At 55.2% G+C, this 19,487-nt stretch overlaps 1 protein-coding gene across 3 annotated transcripts in view; it reads right to left on the reverse strand.

Moving 5' to 3' along the window:
* Nucleotides 1–1,379: 1,379 nt before the first annotated feature.
* Nucleotides 1,380–19,487, reverse strand: part of ARHGEF18 (Rho/Rac guanine nucleotide exchange factor 18) — a 61,030-nt gene continuing 42,922 nt past the window's right edge. The window contains exons 9-20 of one of the 3 annotated variants that reach the window (XM_057540490.1): nucleotides 19,059–19,135; nucleotides 17,344–17,522; nucleotides 16,441–16,532; nucleotides 8,572–8,754; nucleotides 7,363–7,500; nucleotides 6,830–6,954; nucleotides 5,999–6,055; nucleotides 5,858–5,908; nucleotides 5,270–5,749; nucleotides 4,552–4,885; nucleotides 3,658–3,774; nucleotides 1,380–3,565 (exon numbers count right to left, since the gene is read on the reverse strand). In XM_057540490.1, the coding sequence (XP_057396473.1) occupies nucleotides 3,411–3,565; nucleotides 3,658–3,774; nucleotides 4,552–4,885; nucleotides 5,270–5,749; nucleotides 5,858–5,908; nucleotides 5,999–6,055; nucleotides 6,830–6,954; nucleotides 7,363–7,500; nucleotides 8,572–8,754; nucleotides 16,441–16,532; nucleotides 17,344–17,522; nucleotides 19,059–19,135 (1,988 nt within the window). In that variant the 3' untranslated portion in view covers nucleotides 1,380–3,410. The remainder of the gene's footprint in view (nucleotides 3,566–3,657; nucleotides 3,775–4,551; nucleotides 4,886–5,269; nucleotides 5,750–5,857; nucleotides 5,909–5,998; nucleotides 6,056–6,829; nucleotides 6,955–7,362; nucleotides 7,501–8,571; nucleotides 8,755–16,440; nucleotides 16,533–17,343; nucleotides 17,523–19,058; nucleotides 19,136–19,487) is intronic. The other 2 variants (XM_057540489.1, XM_057540491.1) reach the window with 2 other exon arrangements.

Below are 19,487 nucleotides of genomic sequence, written 5' to 3' on the forward strand. Positions count from 1 at the left end.
CCCCTTGCTCTTGCCTGTGACCCTCCACCTCTGAGTCCTGGTGGGAAAGCGGAGGGAATGGTGCTCTCCCTCACAACTCAGAAGCACCGGGAAGAGCCAATGAACTGGCCGTGTTTATAGTCCCTAAGGCCTCATGTGGTTTCAACCACATTTTGTTCTTTTACAAAGAAGGTACGTGGCCCGGAAGAGCTGGGGTGGGTGCAGGGACCCCACCTGGCCCCTGGCTGGAGCCCCCGCCCCATCCAACTAGGGGGGGCTCCTTCTGGGCTAGGGGAGGGGGGAAGAGGAGGGAGGAGGGAAGAGGAGGGAGGGGGTCCCTCTTCCCTCTGGTAAAGGGGGGGCACGCTCTGCCTTCCCAGCACCCAGGGGCACCAGCGACATTAGGGTGGGGGTCAGAGCAGTACATGCCTACCTGTCGGGAGACTCAGTGAGTTAACACCTGGAAGGCAGCGTGTTTGTCAGGGGATCACATGAACACCTGGATGTGTAACACGGCAGGTCACAGGTGCCCCAGGAGGCTGGCGTCCCCCGGGCCTGGGCAGCGGGGCGGGGACGCAGCTGCAGGGCCTCAGGCACAGCTGGGTGGGCTGGTGAGGAGGAACCGGCTGCAACTGTCGTGTGGCCACACCCCCTGCCCCGTGCCCTTCCCTGGGCTGGCAGCTCAGCTGCAGGTTGGGGTGAAGCAAGACAATTCCAGGGGACTGGGCCCCGGCGGATCTCCAGCTGTCATGCAGGACTCGGGGGGCACGCGCTCCATCAGGGAGCAGGGAGGCTGAGGGGCCCCACCTTGTCGAGGAGGCTGACACCCCAGGACCACAGGGGCGGCCTAAGTGGGAGGGGACCGGCCAGGGCGGGAGGACCTGGCGGCATTCTCCTCACCCTGGCTTCATCAGCGCTCCCCCGGGGGGCCGCCGTAGCCACCTTGGCACTGGCACTGCCTCCAACTTTGTCCAGATGGAGTCACTGTCTGGGGCTTCCTCACCGGGAACAGAGCAGGCTACCTGGCCTGGGCGCTCTGTGCAGTCCACCCAACCCCTGGTCTGAGCTGGTGCCCAGCGGGGGGGTAAGGTGCTGTCACTCGCCTGGGAGGTGTCCCCGCCTCCCTACATTCCCCGCCCCAGCCTCGGGGCAGGGGGAGCAGTGCGCCCAGCAGGAGAGGTGACAGCGGCGGCGGGCACTGCCGTGGTGTCCTGGGCCCACGTGGGAGGGACAGGGCACCACAGCCTGGTTGGCAGGCAGGCCCTGGGCCTGGTGTGCAGGCCTCCTAGTGCAGCAGAGGGCCCGAGGCTCCTCTCCTCCCCGCCCCCCGCCCCGAAAGCACACTGCAGCACCTACCTTTGCGCAGGTGATCCTAAAACAAAACTCCGAAGAACCGCCACTCCGGTCACCTCGTCTCAGACACGTTTATTGCTAGAATCAGGTCTTAAGTTCTAGGGCGGTTCCGACATATATCACAGTGAGGAAATGCTGCCATCATTGTAAAAGTAACTGTCGGGTGGACTAAGGTCATGGTCACGATGAACGTGCACAGATCCCACAGAAATAGGAACATCTGCTCGACCCCTAGCTTTACAAATAAGACGGGGCTCTACCCGGGAGTGACCTCGGGGTCCTGGTGAGATGTGCCCACGGTGCTGCCCCGCTGCTGGCGGCACCCGGAAATCTCCTCGGCTGATATCCACGTGGCCTCGAGCTGCTGATCGCCCGAGGAATCCTCTGGGAGGGTCACAGCGGATCTGTGGGTGGGGCTCGCGGCCCAGCAATGTCCTCTTCACAACAGGACAGGAACTTAAAAGTCAACTTCTCTAAAGTGCTCTGATGCGTCTCAGTACAAAACACAAACACTGATTACAGACGTGGCACAGATGACCTGGACGTGTCCCGGGGCAGGGAGGCCGCTGCTCTTTGCTGCTCGCTGGTGCCGCAGGCCCTCGGGCAAGGGCGAGGTGGGGGAGGTCCCCAGAGGGGCAGGAAGCAGCTCGGGAGAGGTCCGGAACCACTGTCAGTTCCTTGTCACTGCTGGCTGTGTCACCTCGCCCCGGGTGTCCGGGCTCCTGTTCTGCCAGGACTCAGTCTTCCCACCAACGCTTCGGGAGGTACTGGGCTGTGGGTTCCACTGGGGAGCCTGGGGTGCAGGAAGAGGCTGGAATGCCCCGTCGTTCCCCTCCTCCCCCTGCCTGGTACCCAAGCCTGCACTTGGCCAGAGCTGGAACGTGGGTCTGACCCAGTTGCCACCCTGGGGCTGTTCATGGACATGCGACGCCATCCCTGACACCTACAGCCTCGCCTCGAGGCTGGACCGGTGGCCCTCTCCCTCCTCCTAGGTGTTTGCTGACAATAAGCTGCGACAGCTCACTGGATGTGAGGTGCCCGCGAGGCGGCCGTCTGTGCGTTCACTGGCAACTGTCACCACCCAGGCCACATGGGTCCCTCCAGCGTTCCGCCCCACTGCCCTTTGTCCCAGCATCTGCCCATCGGCTCGGGACACCAGCCCTATAGGGACTACCCCCTGGCAGCCCTGGAACAACTGGCCCATCTCATGGGGATGGAGGACCCTCCACCCGGGGCTGGGACCCTCAGGTGTGTGCCAGCGCTGGCTGAAGCTCTGGACTTGGCTTCCTGGGCGCCTGGTGTTCGAGAGGCCCACAGAACCACGCTGCCTTGGTGAGGCGCCTTGGGAAAGCACCGAGTTTGACAGGAGCAGGTTTTAAAAACCTCCACCAGATTAAAATGAGCTACGGTCAGTCCCTTCCAGGTCAGCCCCTTTAAGGACGAGTTTCTGCACCTGTAGGACCCGCCAGGCAAGCCATCAGCCAACCTCTCTGGCCGCCCAGCCCTGTGGCCCTGTCCCAGGAGAGCCGTGTGCCACCCCTGGCTGGGCTCATGTCTGGGCCTGGAGGTTCACCATGACCCCACTCACGGAAGTCAATTCTGCCTGATTCTGTGGACAGAGCCAACACCACTGGGCCCCTTCTAGTGCCATCATGACTCGCTCCAGGGTCTCCTGGTGGCCATGGAGCCCAGCCTGGGCCAGCACCTCCTCAGGCCGGGGTCTGGCCTGTTATCATGCTCTAGGCGGAACCACCGCAGTTGGTCACTACCTTGGAAACACAGCCTGGAGTTGGTCTCTCTACCCAAACAGGGCGCTACGATGACAGCTCCATGGGTTCGCTTTGGTTCAACCTTCCGTTAAAAACTTTCCTTTTTGTGTTAGAAAAAATAGGTTTAAAAGTTGCCCAGGCACCACTGCTAATCCTACAGAGAGCCTCAAGATGGCAGGCCAGCGCTGCCCCGGCCTGGTGGTGGTTGGCAGAGGCCTACTTGGGAATGGGAGAGGGCCGGGGGGCGCGTCCCCAGAGAGCACGGACGGTGGCGGCACAGGGAGGGGTCTGCGCCCCGAGCCACGCCCCCTAGAAGAAGATGACATCTTCCTTGCTGGCTTCTTCCTTGTCGAGTGGTGTGGAGGACAGGGCCACGGGTGGGGAGGATGCCCCCCAGGCCTTGAAGGTGAAGTACTCACTGGGGACATCAGCCGGGACCGGGGTCGAGGCTGGGAGGCAGGAGTCTGGAAGAGAGAGGGGGTGGTGGGTGTCACCAGCTGCCAGGCACCGTGGGTGCCAGGGGGTGGGGGTGGGGGTGGGGTGCGGGCCGGCTCACCTGGGGGGGGTGTGGAGCTGCGCAGGACGGGACTCAGCGAGCGGCGGCTCCGAGAGGCGTTCTCCTCTTTGCCCATGAACTTGTTGAGAAGCAGTGGCTGCTTCAGGTCAAATGAGGCTGGAAGCGGGAGGAAGGTACCGGCTGGGGCGCTCGGCCTCGCTCCAGGCACAGGAGCGCTCTGCGGACCCGGGCCAGGGCCTCATCCCACTTCTCGCCCACACTTTCCCCAGCGCCCGTTCCCAGAGAGAGACCCCACTCAGACATTAGGCCCCAAATTCAGTGACAAAATCCAGGGCAGACACCCCTGCCCGACCACAGAAGGCCCTGCAGTCATTTAACCTTTGGACGAGAGGCCCTGTGACCCTGCTGCCCAGTGGTCCTGGGACACAGGCCGTGCTCCCCAGGAATGTCCCAGGGACGCTCCCCCAGGCCTGCCCTACCGGGGACCACTGGCTGCAGGGTGCTCTGGTGCAAGGGCTGAGTGTGCCGTCGGTGGAGCAAGGCCACCAGCAGAGCTGGCAGCACCTGGGCCAGCGCACGGCGGGGCTCGGTGGCGGAGCGGGAGCATCGATCACTGCGCAACTTCCTGCCCGACTTCCCGCCCCAGGCGACTAACTGCGCAAAGGTTTCCAAGGCTCGTTTCTGAATCACCAGCACGTTCCCTTGTCCCTGATCCCAGTTTGAGAGCCAAGGCGGGAACAGGAGCTGAGGTTTGATGTTTCCATTTTTTTGCTCTTTGAGAAGAAAGACCTCCACATGGAGGGGGGAGGGGGCAGCCTCAGCTGCATCACCAGCTATGCCTTGGGGTTTCCTCCCGATGCCCCCTCCAGAGGCGAGGGGCCAGGCGGCCCCTGGGCAAGGTAGGGAAGGGGCTGCCAGGAGGCCCCGACTCACCTGAGCTCTCCGAGCGGTGGGAGCCCCGGCTCTTGCCGCCCTTGTCCTTGCCGCCCTTGGTGGAGGCGGCCAGCTTGGTGGGGATCTGCTGCTGCACGGCCGCCTGCCTCTGGATCTGGTTAGTGGCGCTAAGCAGCTGGATGGGCACGTCGCTCTTGGCTGGCCGACCCTCAGCCAGGGCGCTGTCCCTGCGGGTCACCTCGGGGCGCTCTGCGTACTCAGGCCCCGCACCAGACAGCAGCGAGCTCACCCGGGGCCCTGGCGCTTTAGCCAGGGCCGCGGGCCCTTCCAGCCCTTCCCCGTTGAAGCTGGGAGTGTGGCTGGGGGGCTGGGCCTGAAAGAGCGACAGAAGACACCAACGGTGGTTCCTGCGGGAAGCCCTTCCGAGTCCCGCCAAGGAGCCGCGCCCCGCAGATTTGCATGGCGCCGCGGGCCAGCCTCGCCCGCACTCTGCCGGCTCCCGGGTGGGGCGGGGTTTTTGGAGATGGATGGACCTGGCCTGCCTGCCCGCCCAGCTCCCGGGCCAGGGGTGGCTTAAGGGAAGCTTCTTAGCTGGGAGGGTCAGATCTGGGCAGAGGCTGACGCTGGCCCGACGGAGCTGCCATTTACCGCCTGTCCCGAAAACACAGACATACACACGCACGCATGTGCTCACGCACTCACAACTCACAGACCCGCCCGCGCCCGCACGGGCCCAGGACGCACCCCCAGCGCTCACCTCTGCAAGCACCTCGGGCGGCAGCGCCCCGGCCGCCCCGGGCACCGTGCTCTGCTTCTTCACTCTGCGCAGCAACTCCAGCCGCTCGCGCTCCCGCTCCACGGCGCGCTGGGCTTCGCGCAGCCGCTCCAGGTCGTGCTGGTAGGCCTGGCGCTGGCGCTCCAGCTCCTCGCGCTCCTGGCTCAGCTGCTCCTGCACCCGCAGCGACTCGCTCTCGCGCTGCCGCAGCCGCGCCGCGGCCACGTCCAACTCCTGGCGCTGGCGCCCCCGCTCGCACTCCCAGCGCTGCTGCTCTAGCCGCAGCTGGCCCTGCAGCTTCTGCACGCCCGCCAGCTCCTCTCGCTGCTTCTCGAAGTTGCGCTGCCGCTCCTGCTCCAGCAGCAGGTTCCCGCGCGTCGACTGCAGCCGGAACTGCTTCTCGCGCTCCTGGATGGCCGCCCTCTGCGTCTCCACGTAGCTGTCTTGCTGGGCGATGACCGCCTGGGGGAGGGGAGGGCCGGTGAGCGGCCGGCTTGAGGAAGAGCCCGGCCTCCCCCCAACCCGGGGAAGGGCACGTGTGGCCTGCCACGCTCCCCGCAAGCCGCGTACCTGGAGGCTGAGAAGCAGCTGGGACAGTGTCTGGATCCGCCGGACGAGCTGCTGAGAGAGGGAGAGGGACGTTGGCGCTCTGCAGGAAGCCCCGCCGGGCGTGCGTGCCGGCCCCGGGGGGACGCACAAGCCCGCGCTTACCTCCGACTCCAGGAGGGCAGGCAGCCGGGGGCTGGGCTCAGCACCTGCTGCCTCCGCCTGTGGAAACACGGCATCACAGCACAGAGAGCTTCTAAGGGCCAATCCAACTCGAGCGGGACCCGCTTAGTATCGCTAAGGCATCCCCTTAGCACGGGACAGGCCCCCCGCCTGCTCGTCTGACTTGTGCCAGCCTTGGTGTCTGGAAAATGAGGGCGCAGGGTGGGTGCAGGGTGGCCTCCGGGAGGTGCGAGGGCGGCGGGCGGCGGGCGGGCTGGGCCCGCCGTGTGGGAAGCTCTGAGCCTGGCCGCGGGGGTGGGGTGGGAGGGGGTGGTTGTCGGAAGAGCCCAGGCCTCAGACCTCAGAGGTGGCCAGAGGCAGCCGGCCTCCAACTCTGACCCCAGCGCTTGGCAAGGGTGGGCCTTCTGAGTCAAAGAGGAGGGAACAGCCAGTGACCTCGGCATCCGGCGGGGGGGGGGGGGGGCGGGGGGGGGCGGGGCGGGGGAGGACACCTGTGCAGACTGAAAGCTCGTGGTCCCCGCATGCTGGCTCTCACGTGTTGCTGAGGCCGCCGCCCTGAGCCCGCCCCTCCCCTGCCTCCCGCCCCGCCCTTGCCGGGGCCTGCAGGAGGAACCAGGAGGGTCACCTGGCCACATGTCAGTCTGCACATTGACTATTAGTCACCGTCAACCGGGACGACGCTGCTCACTATTTGCCCTGAGACGGAAAAACCAGACAAGCCAAGCACAGGCTGTTCACCCTCACTGACGATAATTGAAAGCACTGGGGCCGACTCTGTGTGGAGCTCAGGAACATCCCAAGGAGGCAGCGTACCGCCTGTGGTGCTTCCTCGGAGGCCCCCGGGGTGTCGCCGAGCCTCGAGTCCGGGCTGCCCGCGGGGCCCTGCCAGTCTCGGAGGCTGGGGTTGCTGCTGCAGACGTTCTTCTGAAAACTGCCATCTGAAACCCCAAGCCAGGCGCGTGAGATGCCGCGGGTCCCGAGGGGTCTGCATGCCCTGTTCCCCACCCTGGCCCCCATCCTGGGTAGGAATCGTGGCCGGGCTGCTGCCTTCCGACCTGGGCAGAAAGGGCGGCATCTGGGGCGAAGAGACCAGCAGCAGGCACTGGCCTGGGTGCTGCTGTCAGAACGTGACTCACAACCCCTGGAAAGTTCCAGAACCCTGACCCCGGAGAGTTTATAGAAGGTTGAGGGGAATCAGCAGCAGAGATGCTGAACAGCAAACGTCTGGGCTTTGACAAGGATGCTTTGTGAAGGGAACATTTTAAGAAACTGCACATCCTCCTGCACCCGCCGACCTCCCGGGGTCCCGAGAAGCCCCAGCCCCGAGAGGAGGCGGCACCACTCACTCTTGCCGGGGCTGCCGGCGCTGTCGTAGCCCCCGGAGGCCTCCACCCTCCGAGCTGGGGCCGAGGAGCCGCCCCCGTCATCCACCTGGCCGTTGGCACTGCCCAGCCGCCTGCAGATCAGGCTCTGGATGTCCTCGACTGCGGAAGGAGATGGAGGGGAACCGAGTCACCCTGCGGCCCTGCCGTGGGCATCAGAGCAGGGTGCAGGGACCCGGGCCACGGCCTCGCAGGGTGTCGGTCAGCCCCTCTGCCTCTGCGCACCCCCTACACAGGTACTGCACCCAGGATGTGCCAATCTGTATCTACACGAGGCCGGACCTCGGGGCGCTCCGGGCCCTGGGCCTGGGGCTGCGCTGGGCCTAGGAGGGAACTCGGCGTGGCCACTGCCTGTGTGCTGACGGTCATACAGAAGGTCAGGGGCCACGGGAGGTGGCCTTGGGGGGGGCAGGGCTGGTCACACAACGTGCTCGAGGACAGACACGCTTTGGCCAGGTGAGGAGGTGGGGAGACTACTCCAGGCAGAGGCACAGGACATGAGAGGGTCTCGGGAGCCCAAGAACAGTGGTGACTGGAGGCGTGGGAGGCACGGCCGGAGGGAGCGAGGCTGGGCAGGAGCGCAGTCCCCGCGGGGCCCCTCTGGCCTTTCCACTCCGATGGAAAATTCTGTCTCGCCTGCCGCTGAAACAACAGTGCTGGCCCTGCTGCCTGACTGTCCGGCAGGAGCACATGCCCTGGCCTAGCATGGGGCTCAGCAGCTGCGTGGAAGTTTCTAGGAGCTCCGCAAGGACCCTGTCAGCTCCCGGAAGCAGGCCTCTTACGGGCCAGCGCCCTCCCGTGGCTGTGCGGCCAGGAGGCCCTGAAACGACCCACCAAATGTGTATGTGTGTATTTTTCTGGGGACAGCATCAGTGACCCACTCATCAGAAAAGAGGAACCGTCTCAGTCAATTTGAGACCCCCGGGTCCAGCCCCGGGAGTGTTTGTTGAGTGAAGAGGAGATGGAACTTTAAATCTGCAGCGAGGGGTCTGCACCCGACTGGGTCCAAGGACCTTCCAGCTCTAAGCAGAACAGAGGCAGACAGAATCGTGCCCGGACAGGGCGGCCTGTGGGCCCCACGGGGCTGTATGCCCAGCCTGGGGTCTCCCGGGAGCCCACCAGGCAGCACAGGGAGGGCGGGCCGGCGCTCAGCGAGGGCTGGAGGCCACTTACTCTCACTCATGGCCGACTTGAGAATCAGCTCCCCCTGCAGGTTCTCGGGGGCGTCCCCTCCCCGGAAGAGGAGGCGAGCCGGGGCGAGGTCCTCGAGGCCGCTCATCTCAGCCATCGCCAGGTAGATGTGCTGCTTCTCGCTGAGGCTCTGGGCGATCTGCTGGTCTTTAATGTTAAGTCGCTCTGCAAAGTGGCGATGGGCGTGGCGGTCGGCCTCCTCTGGGGTGGTTCCCCCCAGGAGCCGGTGTAAGGATGCCTCACAGGGCCAGGCGGGCCCCTGGGAAGCCTGCTGACCCACGCCCTGTCCGCAGCTGTACCTCTCCCTTCGTCCAACATTCCCGACAAGCAGGCAAGGGTGTGGCCCTGTCTCCAGCTTGTCTCCCTCAATTATAAAAATCAAACACGGTGGGGGCATGGGGGGAGGACCATAACGGGCTGATTTTTATTAGTTTGGGACAAATTCAGAGCCTTATAAGACTTAGTTTTCTAATCTCCTTACAAGTCTCTGGGTTTTATACTTTTTTTTTTTTGGCCGCACCACAAGGCACGCGGGATCTTAGTTCCCTGACCAGGGGTTGAACCTGGGTCCCCTGCAATGGAAGCGTGGAGTCTTAACCACTGGACCACCAGGGAAGTCCCTATACCTTTTTTTTTTTTGCTGCCATGACTACGACTTATTTTATTAGACTTTCTCACTGGTGATTGCTAGTATAAATATACACATCCCGTTCAGCTAAATTATTGAGCTCTCTTACATTTCAAATAGTTTTCCAGTTGATTCTACAAGATTTCCTAGGCAGATAATCATGTCACCTGCAAAAAATAATTCTGCCACCTCCCTACCAATCGTGATCTCTTACTTCCGCTTCTTCCTTTATTACCCTGGCTGGAACGTCCAGGAGGAAGATACTAATGGTGAGAGTGGGGGGGTGGGGGGCCCTGCCTCGCTCCTGACTTTGATGGGAGTGTCCCTGATGGTCCAGTGTGAAGGATGAGATTGGCTTTTGGTCCAAGATAATAAAGAAGATCTTGGTGAAGGAAACATCTATTTCGAATTCACTAAGACTCTTGTCAGGAATGGGTGATGAGGAGACGTTCCTGTATGATTCTGTGGTATCCATGGAGATGCATCTGTGCAGGGCATGTATTTTATTACTCTCCGGCAGAAATAAGAGTTAGAACGGGACACACTGGAGAGGAGCTGCACCAGCCCCGAGGGAATGGCGGAGCCCTGACAACGTTGGAACAGCCCTGAGGCTGAGTGGATGGGCCCCTACTTTCTAGATGTTGGCCTTCTACCACTATTTGCCATGTGGCTGACAGGATCTTGGTGCTCCAGCCTGGTGTCAGGCCTGAGCCTCCGAGGTGGGAGAGCCGAGTTCAGGACATTGGTCCACCAGAGACCTCCCGGCCCTACGTAATATCAATTGGCGAGAGCTCTCCCAGAGATTTCCGTCTCAATGCTAAGACCCAGCTCCACCCAATGGCCAGCAAGCTCTAGTGCTGGATGCCCCATGCCAAACAACTAGCAAGACAAGAACACAACCCCACCCATTAGCAGCGAGGCTGTTCAAAAATCATACTAAGTTGACAGACACCCCAACACACACCAACAGATGCGGCCCCGCCCACCAGAAAGACAAGATCCAGCCCCACCCACCAGAACACAGGTAGGCACCAGTCCCCTCCACCAGGAAGCCTACACAAGCCAGTGAACCAACCTCACCCACTGGGGGCAGACACCAAAAACAACGGGAACTACGAACCTGCAGCCTGTGAAGAGAAGACCCCAAACACAGTTAAGTTAAGCAAAAGGAGAAGACAGAGAAACACACAGCAGATGAAGGAGCAAGGTAAAAACCCACCAGCCCAAACAAATGAAGAGGAAATAGGCAGTCTATCTGAAAAAGAATTCAGAGTAATGATAGTAGAAATGATCCAAAATCTTGGAAACAGAATGGAGAAAATACAACAAAAGTTTAACAAGGACCTAGAAGGACTAAAGAGCAAACAAACAATGATGAACAACACAATAAATGAAATTAAAAATTCTCTAGAAGGATTCAGTAGCAGAATAACTGAGGCAGAAGAACGGATAAGTGACCTGGAAGATAAAATAGTGGAAATAACTACCACAGAGCAGAATAAACAGAAAAGAATGAAAAGAATTGAGGACAGTCTCAGAGACCTCTGGGACAACATTAAACACAACAACATTCGAATTATAGGGGTCCCAGAAGAAGAAGAGAAAAAAAGGGACTGAGAAAATACTTGAAGAGATTATAGTTCAAAACTTCCCTAACATGGGAAAGGAAATAGTCAATCAAGTCCAGGAAGCACACAGAGTCCCATACAGGATAAATCCAAGGAGAAACATGCCAAGACACATATTAATCAAACTATCAAAAATTAAATACAAAGAAAAAATATTAAAAGCAGCAAGGGAACAGCAACAAATAACATACAAGGGAATCCCCATAAGGTTAACAGCTGATCTTTCAGCAGAAACTCTGCAAGCCAGAAGGGAGTGGCAGGACATATTTAAAGTGATGAAAGGGAAAAACCTACAACCAAGATTACTCTACCCAACAAGGATCTCATTCAGATTCGAGGGAGAAATTAAAACCTTTACAGACAAGCAAAAGTTAAGAGAATTCAGCACCACCAAACCAGCTTTACAACAAATGCTAAAGGAACTTCTGTAGGCAGGAAACATAAGAGAAGAAAAGGACCTACAAAAACAAACCCAAAACAATTAAGAAAATGGTCATAGGAACATACATATTGATAATTACCTTAAATGTAAATGGATTAAATGTGCCAACCAAAAGACACAGACTGGCTGAATGGATACAAGACCTGTATATATGCTGTCTACAAGAGACCCACTTCAGACCTAGGGACGCATACAGACTGAAAGTGAGGGGATGGAAAAAGATATTCCATGCAAATGGAAATCAAAAGAAAGTTGGAGTAGCAATTCTCATGTCAGACAAAACAGACTTTAAAATAAGGACTATTACAAGAGACAAAGAAGGACACTACATAATGATCAAGGGATCAATCCAAGAAGAAAATATAACAATTGTAAGTATTTATGCACCCAACATAGGAGCACCTCAATACATATGGACAGTAACACAATAATAGAAGGGGACTTTAACACCCTACTTTCACCAACGGACAGATCATCCAAAATGAAAATAAATAAGGAAACACAAGATGTTTTAATAATGACACATTAGACAAGATGGACTTAATTGATATTTATAGGACATTCCATCCAAAAACAACAGAATATACTTTCTTCTCAAGTGCCATGGAACATTCTCCACGATAGATCATATCTTGCATCACAAATCAAGCCTTGGTAAATTTAAGAAAATTGAAATTGTATCAGGTATCTTTTCCAACCACAACACTATGAGACTAGATATCAATTACAGGAAAAAAACTCTAAAAAAATACAAACACATGGAGGCTAAACAATACACTACTAAATAACCAAGAGATCACTGAGGAAATCAAAAAATACCTAGAAACAAATGACAATGAAAACACGACGACCCAAAACCTATGGGATGCAGCAAAAGCAGTTCTAAGAGGGAAGTTTATAGCAATACAATCCACCTCGAGAAACAAGAAAAAATCTCAAATAAATAACCTAACCTTACACCTAAAGCAATTACAGAAAGAAGAACAAAAAAAACCCCAAAGTTAGCAGAAGGAAAGAAATCATAAAGATCAGATAGGAAATAAATGAAAAAGAAATTAAGGAAACAATAGCAAAAATCAATAAAACTGAAACCTGGTTCATTGAGAAGATAAACAAAATTGACAAACCATTAGCCAGATTCATCAAGAAAAAAAAGAAGACTCAAATCAATAGAATTAGAAATGAAAAAGGAGAAGTAACAACTGATACTGCAGAAATACAAAGGATCATGAGAGATTACTACAAGCAACTATATGCAAATAAAATGCACAACCTGGAAGAAATGGACAAATTCTTAGAAAAGCACAACCTTCCAGACTGAACCAGGAAGAAATAGAAAATATAAACAGACTAATCACAAGCACTGAAATTGAAACTGTGATTAAAAATCTTCCAACAAACAAAAGCCCAGGACCAGATGGCTTCACAGGCAGATTCTATCAAACATTTAGAGAAGAGCTAACGCCTGTCCTTCTCAAACTCTTCCAAAATATAGCAGAGGGACGAACACTCCCAAACTCATTCTACAAGGCCACCATCACCCTGATACCAAAACCAGACAAAGATGTCACAAAAAAAGAAAACTACAGGCCAGTATCACTGATGAACATAGATGCAAAAATCCTCAACAAAGTACTAGCAAACAGAATCCAACAGCACATTAAATCATGATCAAGTGGGATTTATCCCAGGAATGCAAGGATTCTTCAATATATGCAAATCAATCATTGTGATACACCATATTAACAAACTGAAAGATAAAAATCATATGATCATCTCAATAGATGCAGAAAAAGCTTTTGACAAAATTCAGTACCCATTTATGACAAAAACTCTCCATAAAGCAGGCACAGAGGGAACCTACCTCAACATAATAAAGGCCATATATGACAAACCCACAGCCAACATCGTCCTCAATGGTGAAAAACTGAAACCATTTCCTCTAAGATCAGGAACAAGACAAGGTTGCCCACTTTCATGACTATTATTCAATGTAGTTTTGGAAGTTTTAGCCACAGCAATCAAAGAAAAAGAAATAAAAAGAATCCAAATTGGAAAAGAAGAAGTAAAACTGTCACTGTTTGCTGCTGACATGATACTATACATAGAGAATCCTAAAGATGCTACCAGAAAACTACTAGAGCTAATCAATGAATTTGGTAAAGTAGCTGGATACAAAATTAATGCACAGAAATCTCTTGCATTCCTATACACTAATGACAAAAAATTCAAAAGAGAAATTAAGGAAACACTTCCATTTACCATTGCAGCAAACAGAATAAAATACCTAGGAATAAACTACCTAAGGAGACAAAAGACCTGTATGCAGAAAACTATACAACACTGATGAAAGAATTTAAAGACGATACAAACAGATGGAGAGACACACCATGTTCTTGGACTGGAAGAATCAACATTATGAAAATGACTCTACAACCCAAAGCAATCTACAGGTTCAGTGCAGTCCCTATCAAAGTACCAATGCCATTTTTCACAGAACTATAACAAAAAATTTCACAATTTGTATGGAAACACAAAAGACCCCGAATAGCCAAAGCAATCTTGAGAAAGAAAAACGGAGCTAGAGGAATCAGGCTCCCTGACTTCAGACTATACTACAAAGCTGCAGTAATCAATACAGTATGGTACTGGCACAGAAACAGAACTATAGATCAATGGAACGGGATAGAAAGCCCAGAGATAAACCCACACACAAATGGTCACCTTATCTTTGATAAAGTAGGCAAGAATATACAGTGGAGAAAAGACAGCCCCTTCAATAAGTGGTGCTGGGAAAACTGGACAGCTACATGTAAAAGAATGAAATTAGAACACTTCCTAACACCATACACAAAAATAAACACAAAATGGATTACAGACCTAAATGTAAGGCCAGACACTATAAAACTCTTAGAGGAAAACATAAGCAGAACACTCTATGACATAAATCACAGCAAGATCCTTTTTGACCCACCTCCTAGAGTAATGGAAACAAAACCAAAAATAAACAAATGGGACCTAATGAAACTTAAAAGCTTTTGCACAGCAAAGGAAACCATAAACAAGACGAAAAGACAACCCTCAGAATGGGAGAAAATATTTGCAAACAAAGCAACTGACAAAGGATTAATCTCCAAAATATACAAGCAGGTTGTGCAGCTCAATATCAAAAAAAACCAAACAACCCAATCCAAAAATGGGCAGAAGACCTAAATAGACATTTCTCCAAAGAAGATATACAGATTGCCAACAAACACATGAAAGGATGCTCAACATCACTAATCATTAGAGAAATGCAAATCGAAACTACAATGAGGTATCACCTCACACCAGTCAGAATGGCCATCATCAAAAAATCTACAAACAATAAATCCTGGAGAGGGTGTGGAGAGAAGGGAACCCTCTTGCACTGTTGGTGGGAATGTAAATTGATACAGCTACTATGGAGAATAGTATGGAGGTTCTTTAAAAAACTAAAAATAGAACTACCATACGACCCAGCAATCCCACTACTGGGCATATACCCTGAGAAAACCATAATTCAAAAAAGAGTCATGTACCACCATGTTCATTGCAGCTCTATTTACAATAGCCAGGACATGGAAGCAACCTAAGTGTCCATCGACAGATGAATGGATAAAGAAGATTGGCACATATATACAATGGAATATTATTCAGCCATAAAAAGAAACGAAATTGAGCTATTTGTAGTGAGGTGGATGGACCTAGAGTCTGTTGTACAGAGTGAAGTAAGTCAGAAAGAGAAAAACAAATTCCGTATGCTAACACATACATATGGAATCTTAAAAAAAAAAAAAAAAGGTTCTGATGAACCTAGGAGCAGGACAGGAATAAAGACGCAGACGCACAGAATGGACTTGAGGACACAGGGAGGGGGAAGGGTAAGCTGGGACGAAGTGAGAGAGTGGCATGGACATATATACACTACCAAATGTAAAATGGATAGCTGGTGGGAAGCAGCCGCATAGCACAGGGAGATCAGCTCGGTGCTTTGTGACCACCTAGAGGGGTGGGATAGGGAGGGTGGGAAGGAGATGCGAGAGGGAGGGGATATGGGGATATATGTATACATAGAGCTGATTCACCTTGTTGTACAGCAGAAACACAACATTGTAAAGCAATTATACTCCAATAAAGATGTTAAAAAAAAAAATTTAGAACGGGATGAAATGAATACTATGTTAACATTATACTTTCAGGGGTCAGTGGGATTTCTCTCCCTGATTTCTTTTGGACATTTTTATTCCTTAATACCCTCAAACTTGCACCTCTCCCCACAAAAAGAGATAAAATACATACTGCCTAATTTTATGCGCTTACTGCTCAAATGTTACCTATGTTAAACATAAATATCACAGTGAGTGAGAGAGAGGAGGGGAGCTGACTGAGACCACAAAGTACTGAGATGGATTCTTGGCAGTGACCTCGCTGAAATCTCACAGGAATCTGTTAAAACCGGGGAGCAGAATAAGCACGATGTGGTCCATCCACACAATGGAATATTATTCAGCCTTAAAAAGGAAGGAGATTCTGCCACAGGGATGAACCTTGAAAACACCACGCTTGGTGAAATAAGCCAGTCACAAAAGGACAAATCTCCCCATTTATACGAGGTGTCTGGAATAAGTAAATTCATAGACAGATAGACAGTAGGACAGAAGTTCCCAGCTGCTGGAGATGGGGAAAGAACGGGAGCGACTGCTAATGGGGATGGGGCTTCTTTCTGGGGTGATGAAAACAGCCTGAAATTGACTGTGGTGGTTGCACGTCCTTTTGGTATATACTAAAAGCCACTGCATGGCGCACTTTAAATGGGTGACTGGTAAGGTATGTGAATTATCGAGCCCTTCTTGAGCGAGGACCGAGGGAGGAACCCTAGCGCCCCACCCCCCTTTCCCACACGCCCTCTGGAAGATCGCTACCCCAGGGCAAACGGCCCACAGAACCGCAGGACATGGGACAGCCCACAGCCAAACTCCTGGGCACTTGGGCGGCGGTTCGGTCCACGGCCAGTTCCGATGGGATAGAACAGAAAGGCTACTGCTGGGCCCAGGAGGGCTCTCGGGGCCAAGTCACCAGACGAGGGCCACATCGTGGGTGCGGAGGTGACACTGACCCCACCCCGCCCTTACCTTGGAAGTCCCTCAGCCTCAAGGCGCGGGCCTCAAGCACCTTCCTCTCCTCCTCGGCCTCGCTGTAGGGGCCCTCCTCCTCGTCCGGGCAGCTGCAGGGAGAGGGGACAGATGGGCGAGCACGCTCCACGCGCTGGCCGCCTCTGAAACAGCACTGAGGTCGGCCTGCAGGTCCGGCTGCAAAGAGCATCTCTGACGTGCTGAGAGATTTAGTTTGTTAACGGTCAACCGTGCAGGACAGAAACACAGCCGTCGGCAAGCCTCCAGCTGCAAGGTGTCGGGACGTAACCGGCCACAGGTTTTAAGTCTGGCACAACTTGCAGGGGGTGGGGGGGGAGGAGGAGACAGAGCAGTTCACTCCCTGCGGACCTCCCAGCTACAGGAGGCTGCAAGGCCAGCAGGGCCGAAGTTGAGTACTGAGGGGGCTCGAAGCAGACTACGGTTTTGAGAAGCTTCTGGGCATAAAGAGAGGCAGCAGCAGGCTGGGCAGGGGGGCCGGGCCACCGTCTGTCGGTGGACCAGGAGGCAGGCGTCACTCAAAGCCACGGGGCTGGGGTCCTGAGGGCTCCCCTGGGCCGAGGAGGAAGGACAGCCCCCCGTGTCAGGTGGACAGCCCACCAAGACAGAAGGTTAGAGCTGCGGGCCCCGCATCCTCCAGCCACAGACATCTGGGCCTTCTCAGCCGCTGTCGGAAGGGGCTGAATGGCGTCCTCTGTCTGCCCTGAGGTGAGGGGACGGACAGAGCACCGAGGTGGAATGACAGGGAGGGGAAAAGCGAAGAGGTCTCCCGCCTGCGACCCCCGGCACCGTCGCAGGCGCCCCAAGGTCTCTGCTGATTTGCCAGCCACCAAAGCCAGGGGCACAGCCGCCGGTGGGGGGAAGGCCCACCCGCGCCCCTCTCACCTCTCCACGGCCCGGCGGATGTGGGCCATCCAAGTGTTCCTGTCCTCCTTGGAGCTGGTGTAGATCTCGTACATCTCGGGCCCGTGCAGGGAGGCGCTGATCAGAAACATGGCTTTCTCCTCGTTGGCCACCTCCCTCACGATGAGCTTTTGCAGCGAGATGATGGGGCGCTTGGAGTCCTGCACGGGTGGGACGGGGCGGGGAGGGTTACCCTGTACCTGCTGCAGCCCCACAGCCGTGGAGCCATGAGCCGGCGGGGAAGGGGACTGGGGGGGAGCGGGGGAGGCGTGCACCCTGCTTATCCTCCAACAATTCGAAGCAGAAAGATTTTGCCACCTGGGGGAAACGGACACTATCGCGATGATATTCTCACATCCTTCTCATGTGCCTGTTCAATGTGCTTAAAAAATGTTCTATAATTGCTAACGCACGTACACTGTATAAAACTGAGAAGATACAAGAGCAGGCAGTCTGTGATGACAAATAAATCTTCCTCCCAACCCTGTGCCCCAAACACCCAGAGCCAACCAGTATTCCCAGTCTGTGGTGTGTCCGACAAGAGATAATGCTCTGACTGACCAGTAAAATGTGCGATTTTAACTGGCTGTTATGGGCTACACTGCATTTCCCCCCATTCCCCACTAAATCCAGATGCCGAGGTCCTAACCTCAGAATGTGACGGTATTTGGAGACAGGGTCTTTAAAGAGGTGATTAAGTTAAAGCGAGGTCATGAGGGTGGGCCCTGACCCAGCAGGACTGGTGTCTTCCTGAGGAGAGGCAATCAGGACACAGACAGACAGACACACACACACACACACACACACACACACACGCACACAGAGGGCGAGCAGGGGAGGCCGTGGGGAGCAGACAGCACAGCAGATCATAGACGTCGCATCACCCTCGTGAGCGGACACACAGCACACACGAGGTGGGCTGGCGTCAGGGCGAGACCACCGTTTGGCAAGACAGCGTGACCTATTTCTGGAAACTTCCTGAGAAGCTAGTTTAAGTCTCTGGGAAAGGGGCGAGACTCTGGAGTTGAGTGGCAAAGGCCACTTTCCTCTCCAGGTGAACCCAGAGGCAAACGGGTTCGCTGAGCCCCTCCGCGGCAGGTACCCATGGGTCACCCAAGCGAGCAGGGGTCGAGGCCGAGTCCCCGGTGGACGTGGGCCGGGTGGGATGGGCGGAATCCCAGCCTGACTCCGAGCCCTCCGTCCGCACGGAGCTCCCGGCCAGCTTGGCTGCCGTGACGCGGCTGTTCTGGGGCCAGCGTGCCGTGAGGCCAACGTGGGCACAGGTCCCAGGGCAGTGGCTGCCTGAGGGCGCGTCCTCAGCGACACGCTAGCCCCCCGGGAAGGAGGGACAGGCTCTCCCGGCGAGGTTGCCCGGGCCTGTGAGGGCCCGGGCGCTTGTGAGGGGAAGGGCCACGGAAGCACAGAGCCCGGGCGGAACTGGGCAAGATGTTGGCGCGACCCTGAAGCCGCCTCAGGCCACTGGACAGGAGCCCATCCTTGGCAAATTCTACTCCTGCCTTGTTGGCACCTTCTGGCCCTGGGGAGGGCCTGGGACGACGGGGTAACATGTGGATGTGCTCTTCTAGCCTCCTTGCTCTTGTGCTGTCCCCCTGCCCTGGCAGTGGGGCAGTCCCTGCCTCCCCGGCCCGTGCAGGCAGCTTTGAGCAGCCCTTTCTGCGAAGGGATGGGACACGTACCACGGAAGCAAAGACGTATTTTTGATCCTTTTCTTGTAGCAGCAGAAGCACGTCCGTCAACAGGACAGCAAGGACATCTAAGGGGAGGACGCAGAAGGAAACATCTTATAGGGTCCCGCCGGGCAGACGAGGAATCCCAGGCCGGCTCCACAGCCCGCGGGCGCCCTTCAACCTGACCCCACCCCATCACCCTCCTGGTTTCAGCTTTGAACACCGAGACCCTGGACGCTCGCGTCCTGCTTCCTGCCGTAGCAAAACTCTCGTGCCCGCATGCCCGAGCGTCCTGGTGGCGGTAGGCTCGGAGCCTTGTCCCTGTAGGGACATGGTGCGGTGACCCGCCCGGCAGAGCTGGTGCACGTGGGTGCAAATCCCGAGCTGTGTTTCCAACAGGAGCGCTCGCGCTGCGGGAAACGAAAATACCGCCTCCTC

Source organism: Balaenoptera acutorostrata, chromosome 2 (assembly GCF_949987535.1).
Source record: "Balaenoptera acutorostrata chromosome 2, mBalAcu1.1, whole genome shotgun sequence".
In the NCBI taxonomy this organism is placed as follows: Eukaryota; Metazoa; Chordata; class Mammalia; order Artiodactyla; family Balaenopteridae; genus Balaenoptera; species Balaenoptera acutorostrata.